This window comes from Paramacrobiotus metropolitanus, unplaced genomic scaffold (assembly GCF_019649055.1).
Source record: "Paramacrobiotus metropolitanus isolate TYO unplaced genomic scaffold, Prichtersi_v1.0 Parri_scaffold0000070, whole genome shotgun sequence".
Classification (NCBI taxonomy): domain Eukaryota; kingdom Metazoa; phylum Tardigrada; class Eutardigrada; order Parachela; family Macrobiotidae; genus Paramacrobiotus; species Paramacrobiotus metropolitanus.
Window position 1 is genome coordinate 559,224 of NW_026570290.1, and position 14,739 is coordinate 573,962.

The 14,739-nt window shown below is 39.5% G+C and overlaps 1 protein-coding gene across 1 annotated transcript; it reads right to left on the minus strand.

Annotated features, from left to right (window-relative positions):
- Nucleotides 1–628: 628 nt before the first annotated feature.
- LOC129594642 (uncharacterized) lies at nt 629–5,228 on the minus strand. The gene is made up of 3 exons (XM_055491394.1): nt 4,869–5,228; nt 700–1,010; nt 629–632 (listed from the first exon to the last, which is right to left on the minus strand). Exons 1-3 carry the CDS (start codon nt 5,226–5,228, stop codon nt 629–631), a joined length of 675 nt encoding a protein of 224 aa, XP_055347369.1.
- Nucleotides 5,229–14,739: the final 9,511 nt, after the last annotated feature.

Genomic DNA, 14,739 nt, shown 5'->3' on the forward strand with positions numbered 1-14,739 from the left:
CTGAGCATGGAGCGATATTCTCTGTTCATAGCGAAGAATATAATCTGCAACAAAAAGACCGATGTTTTTTATCTGTTCGCGATTATCCAGAAGATGTAGCTGCCAGATTTAAATTTTTTTAGTAATTTTATACGTATTAATTTGAATGCTGGTGTGCTGTGTGTTCCCTTGTTGCATATAGTGATAAGCGAATGCTAACATAAACAGTCATGTTAAAGCTTGTTTGCTCAACGACTACGTAGGATTAATTAATTATTCAACAATAATAAGTTACAAGCCACTTAACGGCAAAATTACGATATAAACTGATTAGCTTAATCATTATAAATAATTTATCAAGATGCATGATGGTTTACACAGAAGAGTATTAATGAAGAGAAGAGTATTTTTATGAATGTAGTGATCACGGTTTACCGCCTTACCGGGTTGCCAGCATATCCCAATAGAAAGACGAACCGCACCCACAGAGCTACTGCTGGATTCCGAAGCAATGCGCCACTACGGTCGAAAAACGTCAGTGCCGAATGCGGAAAAAAGCAGACGCAATGCCAGAGTGCTGCTACCAACAGAACCAGTGCCAGTCGAAAGCTACGCCGGTAGAACGGTGACGTGCGGGTTTTGCGTCCCACTATCTTTTGCGCCACAACAAATCCGATCATCATAATGTAGATCGCCCCCGTCAGCGTCAACGGCAGATACGTCGTTAGCACCTGGTGAATGTTGCCGGCTTCCGGGGTGATGGCCTTAACGCTACACGCATTTAGCGGTGGAGTCATCTCAAATCTCGATATCCAGCCCAATATAACGGGAACATACATCGCGCCACAGATAAACCAATTGATAAAGATGATACTTGTGTTAGCCATTTGTTTAGTCCAGTAGGCGCGGAAATGAGCGGGAAAGCAGACCGCGGCAAACCGGTTAAACGCCAGGAAAGCCGATGACCAGTAGCCGGCGGTACGGAATATCGCGAACGGTAATTGAAGGAAAATACAGCCAGTTGGAGTAACCTTTATAAAAAAGGTTTATTTCAGCATTATTAATTGTGCTATTATTAACATAAATATGACGCAAAAAAAATTAATTTAACGCAAGAATCCATGCTTTAATTAAAGTTGCTCGAAAATTCTGGTTGTATCAGCTTCTTTGAGTAAAAAACCTACCCGAGTACTTATAGTACAGTTCTCATTAAAGCTATCGTATATAGTGGTTATAGATTAGTGCAATATACGTTTTTAGGTGCACAACGCACAGTAAATATCCCACGTCAGAAAGTATTTTCTGAATTACATCAAAATACTACAAGATATCGGTGCTTTATCACAACATATATCCACGGCAAGATTTGGGCAGCCGTTTAGAAACCAGATTTTATATCAATACAAATTTGTATCGAAGTTACATCGTTTTAGTAGCAAAAGCAAAACTTTCGTAAAAGCCAGCTTATGCGTTGTGAATGTATCTGCGTTGTTACAAAAAATTAATTCCATTTAACTGAAAAGTATAAAAAACGGAAGCTCACTGGAAGACTGGCATAAATTGTCTCAACATAAATTGTAGCAATATTAATGCCCAAAAATTAATTCAGTTTATGTATCGCCAACTCGCGCGCGAAACGCTCCACGGATACTGTAGAGCCGTGATATGCAATCAGTAAAGTTTCGGTGCAAAATCAAGTGTCGGTCGACCGACATGAATTATCAAACAATTGCAATTTGTTTAAAGACTTCTAACTGTTCATTTCGCTTCTGAGTGCATCGCATACAAAACATTTAGCGCATAAATGCCCGCGCGTTGACAATAAAACTTTTGCTGCAAGGCTCAGTTAGTGAATTCTGCAGTTATGCCTGCTCTGATTGGTCGAGTGGCAACGTCAGTGTACACAGCACGTTCACGTTCAGCGCCGTTGTGCCGTCTCTGATTCTGTAACTTAACTTTAATTAACTCACAACTTTTGACTTTTTAAAAGCCATGCTTTTTAATTCTGATTCTTCATAACCATCTCCAAATTTTCTGTTATATGGCTGTCGACAGCCAGATCTTTTATCGGCATTTTCGTGAACATTGATAGTGCTGGCATTTTTTACCGTAAAGCTGCTTGACGCAGCACGTCTATGGAAAAACATGCAAGAGCGCGTTCTCGTCTGCGATGCTGCGAAGACCCAATGAGTTTTAAACTGATTCTGCGGTAAGAATTTCAAGTAAACCTTAAATGTTAAACACCTGATTAACAGAAAAATCATTTTTTATTTTGTGCCAATGTTTTCAGGTCATTGAAAATGTTGCACAACGGGAAAATCGTGCATGACGACGTGCAGTAGGACAGCAGGTATACGCTTGATAAATGATGGTACAAAGCCCGCTTTTAGTGGTGATTTTATTTAAGTTTGGATTACTTCACAAAGCAAATGGCTAGTTCAATCACCAATACTGCAGTGAATTGCTGTATAGTCTTGATTTTTTTAAAACAAAGGTTTTGCTAAAATTTTATTTTTACTTTGGTGCATGTCGACATGCAAGCGTTTAAAAAACTGAAGGTTTCCAATGTGGAATAAACAAAAATTGTATCTGTATAGTAAATAAAAACTTTTTTTGTATGACTTCAAACTCAAATTTCTTTCTTTTAGTTTTCAAAAAATAAACCACAGAAATCATAAAGATGTGTTGCTTGCAATTTGACTGGTAGTAAAATGATAATCGTAGAAGCATTTCCTCTTTTCAAAAACTTTAAATAAATCAATATGCTTTTAATTAAATTTTCTTTTATCCTCTAACCGAGTTTTTTAATGTGCATCAGTATTTTTAATTTTTTAAATGCAATTGCATGTCAACATGCATGCGTTGCGCAGAAATAATCCGATAATTTGTTCAGGTATAGAAAAACTGTCGAGTACAGAACTTGTCGAATCACTTGACCGCAGTGGGATGTATATCCTGAAATATTTGAACTGTCTGTAGTTTGAATGCGCTACTTAATTGTTTTGCAGGATCGATGACTGACTGCTCTGTTTCGTCGGTTTTCGGAAAGCAGTATCGCCGTGAAACGCATGGATGTCAACATCCAAAATTTTAAACTGAATGCCGCATGTTATCTTTTTATTGATTTTATGCTAAGCTGCTAAATGCGTATTTTTCCATGAAATAATGTTTTTTGCGAGATAAACGTGTAACGGATCGTGTTTTTAGTGTTATTGGCATCGCCGCTGTGTTTTAAAACAAGCTCGCAGTTATATACCTGAATAAACATATTTTACATCGAATACTCATATCGAAATCGGTCATTTTAGTATAAATCTAAGGGTTATTACATGGTCTCTAATATCTACATTTGATTCAAAAGCTACCAATAAACTATATCACCATTCTGACGAGGGTATCTTACTGGATATTGTCCGTTGTGCCGTCTCTGATTCTGTAACTTAACTTTAATTAACTCACAACTTTTGACTTTTTAAAAGCCATGCTTTTTAATTCTGATTCTTCATAACCATCTCCAAATTTTCTGTTATATGGCTGTCGACAGCCAGATCTTTTATCGGCATTTTCGTGAACATTGATAGTGCTGGCATTTTTTACCGTAAAGCTGCTTGACGCAGCACGTCTATGGAAAAACATGCAAGAGCGCGTTCTCGTCTGCGATGCTGCGAAGACCCAATGAGTTTTAAACTGATTCTGCGGTAAGAATTTCAAGTAAACCTTAAATGTTAAACACCTGATTAACAGAAAAATCATTTTTATTTTGTGCCAATGTTTTCAGGTCATTGAAAATGTTGCACAACGGGAAAATCGTGCATGACGACGTGCAGTAGGACAGCAGGTATACGCTTGATAAATGATGGTACAAAGCCCGCTTTTAGTGGTGATTTTATTTAAGTTTGGATTACTTCACAAAGCAAATGGCTAGTTCAATCACCAATACTGCAGTGAATTGCTGTATAGTCTTGATTTTTTTAAAACAAAGGTTTTGCTAAAATTTTATTTTTACTTTGGTGCATGTCGACATGCAAGCGTTTAAAAACTGAAGGTTTCCAATGTGGAATAAACAAAAATTGTATCTGTATAGTAAATAAAACTTTTTTTGTATGACTTCAAACTCAAATTTCTTTCTTTTAGTTTTCAAAAAATAAACCACAGAAATCATAAAGATGTGTTGCTTGCAATTTGACTGGTAGTAAAATGATAATCGTAGAAGCATTTCCTCTTTTCAAAAACTTTAAATAAATCAATATGCTTTTAATTAAATTTTCTTTTATCCTCTAACCGAGTTTTTTAATGTGCATCAGTATTTTTAATTTTTTAAATGCAATTGCATGTCAACATGCATGCGTTGCGCAGAAATAATCCGATAATTTGTTCAGGTATAGAAAAACTGTCGAGTACAGAACTTGTCGAATCACTTGACCGCAGTGGGATGTATATCCTGAAATATTTGAACTGTCTGTAGTTTGAATGCGCTACTTAATTGTTTTGCAGGATCGATGACTGACTGCTCTGTTTCGTCGGTTTTCGGAAAGCAGTATCGCCGTGAAACGCATGGATGTCAACATCCAAAATTTTAAACTGAATGCCGCATGTTATCTTTTTATTGATTTTATGCTAAGCTGCTAAATGCGTATTTTTCCATGAAATAATGTTTTTTGCGAGATAAACGTGTAACGGATCGTGTTTTTAGTGTTATTGGCATCGCCGCTGTGTTTTAAAACAAGCTCGCAGTTATATACCTGAATAAACATATTTTACATCGAATACTCATATCGAAATCGGTCATTTTAGTATAAATCTAAGGGTTATTACATGGTCTCTAATATCTACATTTGATTCAAAAGCTACCAATAAACTATATCACCATTCTGACGAGGGTATCTTACTGGATATTGTCCATAGAGGATCTGCGTAAAGCTGACCGGATGGTTGATGCAGCACATAATCAGTTCTACGGCCGTGGCGTGGACGATTAGCAGTCGCGTGCCGCTGCGATCACGTCCAATTTTCCGCTTGGACACTTGCCAGTGTTCCCATACGGCTCCCATCAGCATAATACACATCGCTCCTCCCAGTCCGCAAAATGTCATAGAAACACCATACCACACCGCCAACTGGTGCTTGAAATTGGTGCCGTTGATCTGGGATGCATTTCGGATTGGTTCAAACACGAACGAGTAATTTCGGTGGGAACCGGTCGGATGGCTGTTGAAGGAAGATCGATTGTAGCCGTCGTTACTTAGCATTTTGATAAAGATTTGATTTACAAAGCAAACAATTTAGCGGTCACGGCAACCAGACTTAATTTTGTGGCTATGGTACTCGTATTATCGCGCTTTGAACCTTGCAAGTGAGACAGCTGCACGACACCAAAAGATTACTTGCTCCCAATTATAAGGTTTTGCAGGTCATAACGTTTAATGCGTATGATAGGTGGAAATACCGTGACGCATGTTGTTGTCCAGCCTGACAAGATTTGTAAAAGATTTATCACTTTCATCTCCAGATTAAATCCGCGTTAGCCAGGTTTTTGCGTTGCCGGTATTCACAATGTTCCCAGTAATCTTTTTGTTCCGACAGCATGTTTTGACCGATGTTAAGAATGGTATGAATGGAATGGTTTCCGATGTTAAGAATGGTATGAAAAGCTATTAGAAAACATTGACCGCGATGAAGATTCCTCGTTATTGTGATATTCTGTTTAGCACAAAGCAGACACCGGGCGTATCCTTTGAATTTATAAACAACATAAAAACTCGGAGTTCTGAGCTGGATAATTGAATAAGTAATGCGCACGAGCAATAATTTAATCCCTAATCATATTAAGTTCGTAATAGTTATCATGCACCATATAAGCTTATTTTCGCCTGTAACAGTGAGATGACAATCGCGCAGCGCGCTATGTTATGCAACATGCAGGAATTCAAACGCACTGTGTCTACTGCGCTGGTGAAGCGTGCGGAAACAGCCTGGGTGTAAATCCACGCAAGAAGGTCAAACATGCCTATGACGCCCTACGGTGCCCGTTTAAATATCCAGGAAAAGTTGTTACGTTTCAGTAAAATCCGACGTGTCTCTTCATTTCCGGATAACATGCTCTACTACGGTAATACAAAGTTTACATCCCGGAACTCATTTTTATTACATGGAGACATTACAGTGATTACACTGTGCGCCAATCGCTTATTTATTACGCAGTTATACTCGTATCTCGATCAAAAGGATTGTTTTCTTGCAAAGAAATTATTAATTAATTAGGTGCCGTATTTGTGTGTTACGATATTGGTAATTACATACTGTATCGCCGACAAACGGATGTATATTACTTACTACAGAATACAGATACACAACATACATGGTGACATACGACATATCGCACACATGAAACAATTGATATTATAACAAACTAACCCTTGTAAGTAACTGGTAATTAAGTACCCGTACTATTGATTTTCTAGAGGCGGTAAGCATATCGTCGAAACTCTGGGCGGCGTTAAAAAATTGCGCCAACTATCGCGTAAACTCTACAGTTCTTTCTATCCCAGTTTATTAATTCTGAATGTCACACCTGCATACTGTAGTACAAAAATAGGGTGTCACAATCCAAGCAAGGCGGTTACAGTACATTTTTGGTACTTACAACTCAAACACATAGTATCTTTCAGTGTACCGGAAAAGACAGTAACACCTAACGGAAATTAGATCGTCAGCTGTGCCTAGTTTCCGTTTGGGTGTGTCGGCATGGTGTTCAAATGTAATAAAGAGTTTGGTGCATTTGTTCAGACGTGTCTACAGACATTGTTGAGGTAAACAAACCTTATCTAGCAAGCGTTCCCAGCTATAAATATGAATGACATTTCGACGAAAATTAAGTTTCATTTGGGTATGCTTCCAATTTGATAAGTTTTATTTGGGTATGCTTCCACTTCTTGGAATAGACACACCTTTCTCAGCGAAATCGAAGCCATTTCTTGTGTGACCGAAAGAGATGATGAGGATGATGGGCGGAATGGGTGTAAACACACACAGCAGAGAAAGATATCGAACTTGGCGGTGAAAATATGCAGCTACCGATAATGGATTTGTCTCCAACTACATTATCAAAAGAGTAGGTAAAATTAACGAAGTATTGGGCATAGTTAGTTTGGTTGAATTCTTCGTTTAAATAATTAGCCATTAGTCCGAGTGCAAATAAAAAAAAGCAGTGTGCCAGTTAGTAGTTTCCCGTTGGCTGTATCGGTTAAGCGTTCTCACTTACTTGTAGTTAAAAATCGTTTCAAAATACAGATGCGCTTACGTTATGCCGCGGCTAGAACGATGTGTACGAAAAGGTCATGGCAAGATACATGGTAGATCCAGAGCAGGACGAGGAACTCTCTCCTGCTATATATTTTTACCGTAAAGCGAACTATAGTGTTGAGTCACTGTTGACTGTTGCGCTTCGTACGTCCTGCAGTGCTCGTCAAAATGGATTTTTTTGATAATGTGCTGATGCGCATAATAACGCGCCCAGTGTCTTTGCGGTATCTGTTTAACCTCAAGTGCTCGGCAGATTTTGGCATCCGGACCCACTAGAAGCGTTTTAATTTCGTATGAATTAATGAAGGGCGCTTAGGGTAGTAATTATTTATATCTGCGGGGCAATGCTTTAATTCACTAAAATCTTTTTCTTACGAAGCATGCCCTGAGTGATGGTGCCAGTTTAAGCTTTCTTTCGTAACGATTCTCGATCCAACAGAAATGCAGTGTATTATATAACCTACAGATATACAAGGCTTATGCAAAACATGATAATATAAGGTACCAGTACGAGAACACATTAATTATCCAGAAAAAAATATCCCAGGACAATCAATCAAACAGCGAATGAAATCCTACGCGCAATTCTACTTACAGTACATCATGTAGTCGAAAAAAACTTTTTTATGGGAAGTGAAATTCGTTTTCATCGCATTCCAGTAATCAGCATAATACACAAACGCTTCCTCATTATGAGATTATGAAAATCTCAACCGCAGGTTGCATATGCATTTCACAGTGCGCCGTTGATGAGCTTGTGTTGCTTAACTGAGCCGGGAAAAGGCATGCCCTTTAATTAAGTGAAATCCGCGGTATTTGATTTCCGCAGAGAATGCTTGTTAACAGAATGACGCAATACGGGATCCACTTTCTGTGCACCGCATAGTGTGCCAGCGCGGAGCGAACGGATCCACATTCCACACATGGAACGATATTCAGAATTCATTCCGAAGAAAATCATCTGTAACGCAAAAAAATCCAGTATGCTAAGGTCAAGGATTGCAATCATTTATTGAGGAAACGGGAATTTATGCAAGACGGTTGAGAGTAACACTACCAGCAAGTTCTTCTCAAAAATGGATTTTAAAGTTTTTCAGCAGAAATAAAAATTTGGTGCATCATTGGAAAAACTTGAAATATATACCAGCAATTGGTATTTATTAAGCTGTAATTATTACAATAAATCTTGAACGGAAGTGACGCAGCATCTGTATCATGCAGCAAGCTTACCGGATTGCCAATATAGCCCAAAATAAATATCAGCCGTAGCCACAACGCTAGTCCGGGATTTCGCACGAGTATACCACTTCGGTCGAATACGGTGAATGCGGTTTGTGGAAAAAAGCAGGCGCAGTGCCACAGAGCCGAGATAAAGAGGATCAGTGCCAGCTGAAGTGAGCGCTTTCGAAAAACGGAATACCGACTGCCGGCCAAATTAACCATCCGTTGAAATATAAGAAATCCAATAATGATCGCGTAGATGACACCCGTTGCGCACAGTGGTACGTATGTGGACAATACTTGGTTGATCAAGTTGGTCAACGGTGTAAAGGACTTTATGCCGCAGCCATTATGCGGCGGGAGTGTCTGGAATTGTGACCCCCATCCGGCAGCCACCGGCAAGAAAATGCCCAGGGAAACCAGCCAGGTGATGGCGATAATAAGGAGGTTGACGCGCTGGTGCGCCCAGCGTGCGCGATAGGTCACGGGGAGACAGACGGCCATGAGTCGGTTGAAGGACAGAAAGGCCGATGACCAGTACACGACTGAGCGGTTGAGAGCGAATGGAAGCTGCATGAATATGCAGGCAATTGGGCTGACCTTTGAATATACAAACATGTTTAGATGGTATAATATTCTTGCGAAATAAGCTTGCTATGTGATTATGCCAGATTCGAGGTAACAATCTGAATGTTTATGAGCCCGTATTCATATGAGTAATACAGTAGTATACGTTCGATCACGTTATTGAGTAGATTTATCTATTATCTGCGCTACTTATGGTTAGTTGTCTTTTCAACAGATACGATCGAATAAGAAAGATCACTCATTGCAAATAACCGTGTGAACTTAATATTGCAGAACGTCACGGGACAGAAAATTTACCGATTCGTCATAAAATATAATCGTCGAGTTTCCGAACGAAAAAATAAATTGACTGACAGGTGATATTACCACCGTGTTTGGTCAATAAAGTTGACAATTTAAACATGCTTTTAAACGCAGTACAATTGGGCTTATTTGTATTCAAAAGAATGTTGCATATCGTAAAAACCTTCTATTATTTTCATCTATGGTTTATTATTTTTATTAGTCGTATCATTAGTAAAAATCAGTTTTTACCAATATTATCAATTTCTTATACATATTATTTGTATCCTTTCATATTTAATTACGGCAACGCCATACTGGATATTGTCCATAGTAAAGTTGGGTGAAGTTGATCGGCGCGCATACGCAGCACATGAGCATTTCCACACCCGTAGCATGGACAATCAGCATCCTCGTCCCACTGCGGTCATCGCTTAGCTTGGACCTTTTCCATTGCTCCCACACAGCGCCCGTTAACATCACCGACAAGATGCCACCCACGATGCAGAACGCCATGGACACTGCATACCACAAAGATAATCCGCCGCCATAGCTTACCGGAAAATGAGCCGTTGCATTCCCCGCCAATGAACGGTTCCAAGCGGAATAATTGTGCTGAAGAACTACACTGTAGCTAGACGCATTAGTCCAGTTGTAGAGACTGTACCAAAACATTATTGACCAACGTGAAAACTAGCAGTGCGCATCTAGTATACTGCGTGAGTGCTCCTTTAAATAAAGCGGCTTGTGTGACCAATCTTCATCATCAAGAAACCGTTTCGTATGGCGGTTAAATGTGGTATTAACGTACGCACGGCTTACAATAAAAATCAATTGTTTATTTTAAGAATTACTGATTCAATATGAACCAGTTATCAGACACCAGAATACGCGGAATCTTAGACGGTGGAAGGATAAGCAAAGAGTAACGATTTTTACTGTCTCAGGATACCCAATTGTCCCATTTATTTCGGAAAGGTTACTATGTGATACAAATTAAGGTATTCGCGACATAATGTCAAGCCAGGCGGCTACAGCGTGTGACATTACCGTTAAAAATTATCTTGCTGATTAAGGGATGCGATTGCGTGATACCTGCGCCTTCTTCAGTTAAAATCATGTGCACATACTTCCGTTACGTAAGATTTCACGTGATATTTAATTTATCAAAGACAGATTTGTGTACTCAGGTGAGGAGAACATAACCGGAATAAACACTGGTTAGCCTCACGTTAATCAGCTAGGGTAGTCTATCGTGGTAAAGAACTTGTTAAGTCTAATATGGTGAAATCACGAAGAAAGCCGCGATCAAGTAGCGATTTTTTATAATTTCACGATTGTTTCCTGAAAACAATATCTGCTCACAACAGCCATACCTGATTAAAAAAGTTAACCGAACGGAAGAAGTAGTATAAAGACCTTTTCGATGGGCCGGTAAATATTCGATTCTCATAGTTTTTAATTTGCAGAAAATACAGAATTAATGTTATTGCAGGGTAGTAGTTTGCGTAATCCTCACAACAACAAATACCTTTTTATGTTACCATGCACCAGAGAACACAGAAGCGCACAAAGAATATTTTGATTACGAGTTATGAAAAGTGTATACTTATGTCTATACACTTAAATCTACACCCATGCGATTCCGCTTCAAAAAAAAGCTAATGCTTACTGCTTTGTTACGGCGATTCTGCCGTAATTTTGTTGTATTTCACTTAAAGGATCTCTTTCCGAATTGCTTTTTCACCATGGTTCGGTGCCTCCGCCATAAATTTGCTTCTAAATGAGTCGACCGGGAGTATCTTCGATTTGGTCATCTTTGGCTTATCTTACGCGATGTTTTAAACCAACCCAAAGGTTGGTGTAAAACGTCCCGTAAGATAATCTCTTGAATGCAGCCATGTTCGGCTGTCTGCAGATTAAATCATTCCGTTGTTATACTCGTGTTAATCAGTTAATTTACTACAAAGTCTTAACAGTTGTTGGAATGGGCACGTGTACGCTGCAAACGAAAAGAGTGTTTGAATACAAGCGGACATATCAATCGCTGACACAGACAACATTACTGTTTGTCGAAGCGTCAGGATTTATGCGTATTATCTCTATAACAAACTGATACGACAAATAGTATAGTACCAGATTAACTACAAATTACTGTTTTAATTGTCGCTAATTTTAACTGCGTACTTCCTGTCCATTTTTTCTCTCTGTAGAGCACAATGTAAATCCTTGGCGATGGCGCTGGGGATATATCGCTTATCGTCGCGGCTTTTTTTATCACTACTGAACACTCACTCACTATAAAGCTACAAAATTACAATTTAAGCTCGTAGTATTTCCTAAAGGATTATTATGAGCACGTTCAGTGTGTTAACAAGTCCTTTTGTCATGTTTCGGCCACCAAACGTTATTACAGACGTACCTTTGTTTTTTGCCCGAGGGGCACTTTCCTTGTAAGGTAATATTTACCGGCACAAAAAGTAAAAACGGCAAAGAGACTGATAATTTATTATGGTATTATTTGAATATTATGTAAAAAATTTGAGAAATTTACAAACAAACAGGAGAACAGCTTTCCCACTGAGTACTGCAGTTTTCAGTGCGACAACTTTTCTCTTTCCTCCTGCACTTACGTACATAACTGCGGCCGCCCAATTGGGCTCCGGTACTCCTTCTTCATGGTCTGTGTATAATAGTCCGTATTCTGGTTCGAAATCCCTAAAATCCAAGCGTGCTGGGTTGCTACGCGGTGTATGGGGTCTTTAGTATACGCTCTGTATACTGAAGTCCGTATTCTTGTTCGAACCGACAGTGTATCAGTATACAGAGCGTATACTAAAGACCCAATACACCGCGTAGCAACCCAGCACGCTTGGATTTTAGGGATTTCGAACCAGAATGCGGACTATTATACACAGACCATGCCTTCTTGCTGTGGCGATACTGTTTCGGTGACATGTGACATGAGGCAGGTTCAGCGGCATGATGGAGTAAATCTTATTTGTTATGATCATAATTACCGGTGACATGATGGAGTAAACCTCGTTGAGGTTTACTCCATCATGTCGCCGGTATCGACGCTGATGGTTGAGGCCGTGTCTCATAAACTTATAACGAAAGCGTAAAAGCGATTGCTGTTGAATAAAGGAGTAATTTCCCATGGTATAACGTGCAAAATCTTGGACAACCCAAAACTATAGTCCAATAGCTACTTGCGAAAATATAAACTGCGGTAAACGGAACGACCGCGGTGCTCTGAAGAACAAATTACAGTATATGGTATTAACGTTAAGTATTTCCCGTACTTTTTTATTCCGCAAAAGAAGAATTATCTGTTCAGCGGGCTTTTGAAATTTCCAGGCAGTCTATCGAAAAATAGTACAACATGGTTATTGTAGTCTTGTAGATAAACGTCTTGATCAATGGATTTCTGAATGCCGACTTGTATCCACGCATGAGATCTGAGTATAATCCGTTGCTTTCAACGTTTCAACAATGTGGTGCAATCTTCGCAGCTTGCAGCAAACATTTTTCTTTATTGGATGGTCCATTTCCCGGAGAATTAATTTTATTTTCGCCGCCTTTTTAAGATTATCGCTCGCACCGTTGTTGGCTGTACATCTTTTCTGTATGGCTTCTATTCTGAAAGATTAAGATTTTTTCTATCCATTTTACATGAGAGATTATAGCACGGCTACCGGCAGTGGTTTCTGGAATATGTTTACAGTTTTCCTTAATGCTGAAGCTGGCTTTGAAAGTAAAGCCGATAATCTTCAGTTGCAGCGAGCCAATAAACGTGCTTGTGTCCTTGCTCAACGTATAGTAACATCCGTTTGGCGGCAATCCGATTCGGCATTTGCATTTCCGTTGTCTGCTTTTGCTTCGCCAGTGAAATTTTTGTTAGAATACGGTCATCAACAGATCCGCTCCTTGTCTAAGTTTTATCCAGTTGTTGTTGTCGGTTTCAAACACGGTTTAAATTAAGGTTTTTAAAAGGCCACGTACCTAACCATGTACAGTATACTGTACATACAAAAGGATAACCGGTGTACAGTACATTCTGTAAAGGCGGCAATGATTGCTAGCCCGTATTTTTGTTTTTCAACTTTCCTTTTTTGCAATTATTTGCAACTGTAGAAGTATTCCTTTAACATGTTCATTAAACCCAGCACAGAATTTCGGCTGTTTCAGTTTCTTAATAATTACAATTGACCATGTGGTCGCTTGCAGCAAAAGGAGTACGATATCTTCAATTATTTGCGTTTACTTCTGGGCAGATCCGGTGCCTGCTCAGCAATCTCAGGCGATCGGGACGCCGTTTGGAACGCGATGCCTAGAGTAGAGCTTTAGCCCACGCCATGGACAGAGGGCAACCTACGCACCGTATCGCCCTTCACCATAGTCAGCTTGCTGAAGAGAAAGCCCGGTACGATGCATTATGCATCCGGGTGCGCCGAGCTCGAGTCTACTCCAGCTTCGCCGACGATTTCTCGCAATCTTATTGATACCTGTTTCAGGTACGCCATCTTAGGGCTAATAATTTCTTGTGAAGGATGCATAATATAATAATATCTATATTCGTATAATAATATAACTCAGTACCAAACGGATGAAGGATGACAGGACAGTACGGCAGAAAATTACTGTATCTTTCTCCATGTTTTGCAGTACTAAAGCAACGTTCTGAAAAAGCTTTTGCCTGGAAAGCTTTAAAAATCGATGGTCATAGCCTCATAGGTACGCGATTCCGGAAGAAATGGTCTACCTATTTTACCCCATGGCAGTCAAAACACTCAGTATCGATCGGTACTTTTGGTACGTCTTTCCCGGAGTTAATTCGTTTTGTTTGATAGAGTGTTTCGTGGAATGACAGGAGAACCTGTAGTTGTACTGCGTTTTTAAAGCAGCGCCTAAGCCTGGCTATCAAGGGAAATTCTGCTGTGTGATGGGTACAGGCTACAGCGAACACGCGCATTCAGATGTCGGACGGCACTAACGGTTTCAGTTGTTTTTTAACGTTAAAATGTGAATCGTGTTAACTGTGTGCATTGTGGTCGTACTGGTGGCTATTGCCCATTAAAATAGACAGTACAAATCCGTGTTTTTCGTTCTTTGAAAATGGTTTTTGTTGACCATATGTTCAAAGGCGATTGAGTGGCACTAATAATGAAGGCAGAGGTCACATCTTTATAACCGGATTTCGACGTTCGCAAAATCCTTAATAAATGTGTATGTAAAGCCGCGATTTCATGCGCATCCTGTAGCACCTGCCGTACGAAGGCGTAGCTGCACTGTATCACGGTACACCTAGTGCAACGGAGAACATGAATGATCGCCATTTCTAGGATTCTCGGGTTGGTTCCATAA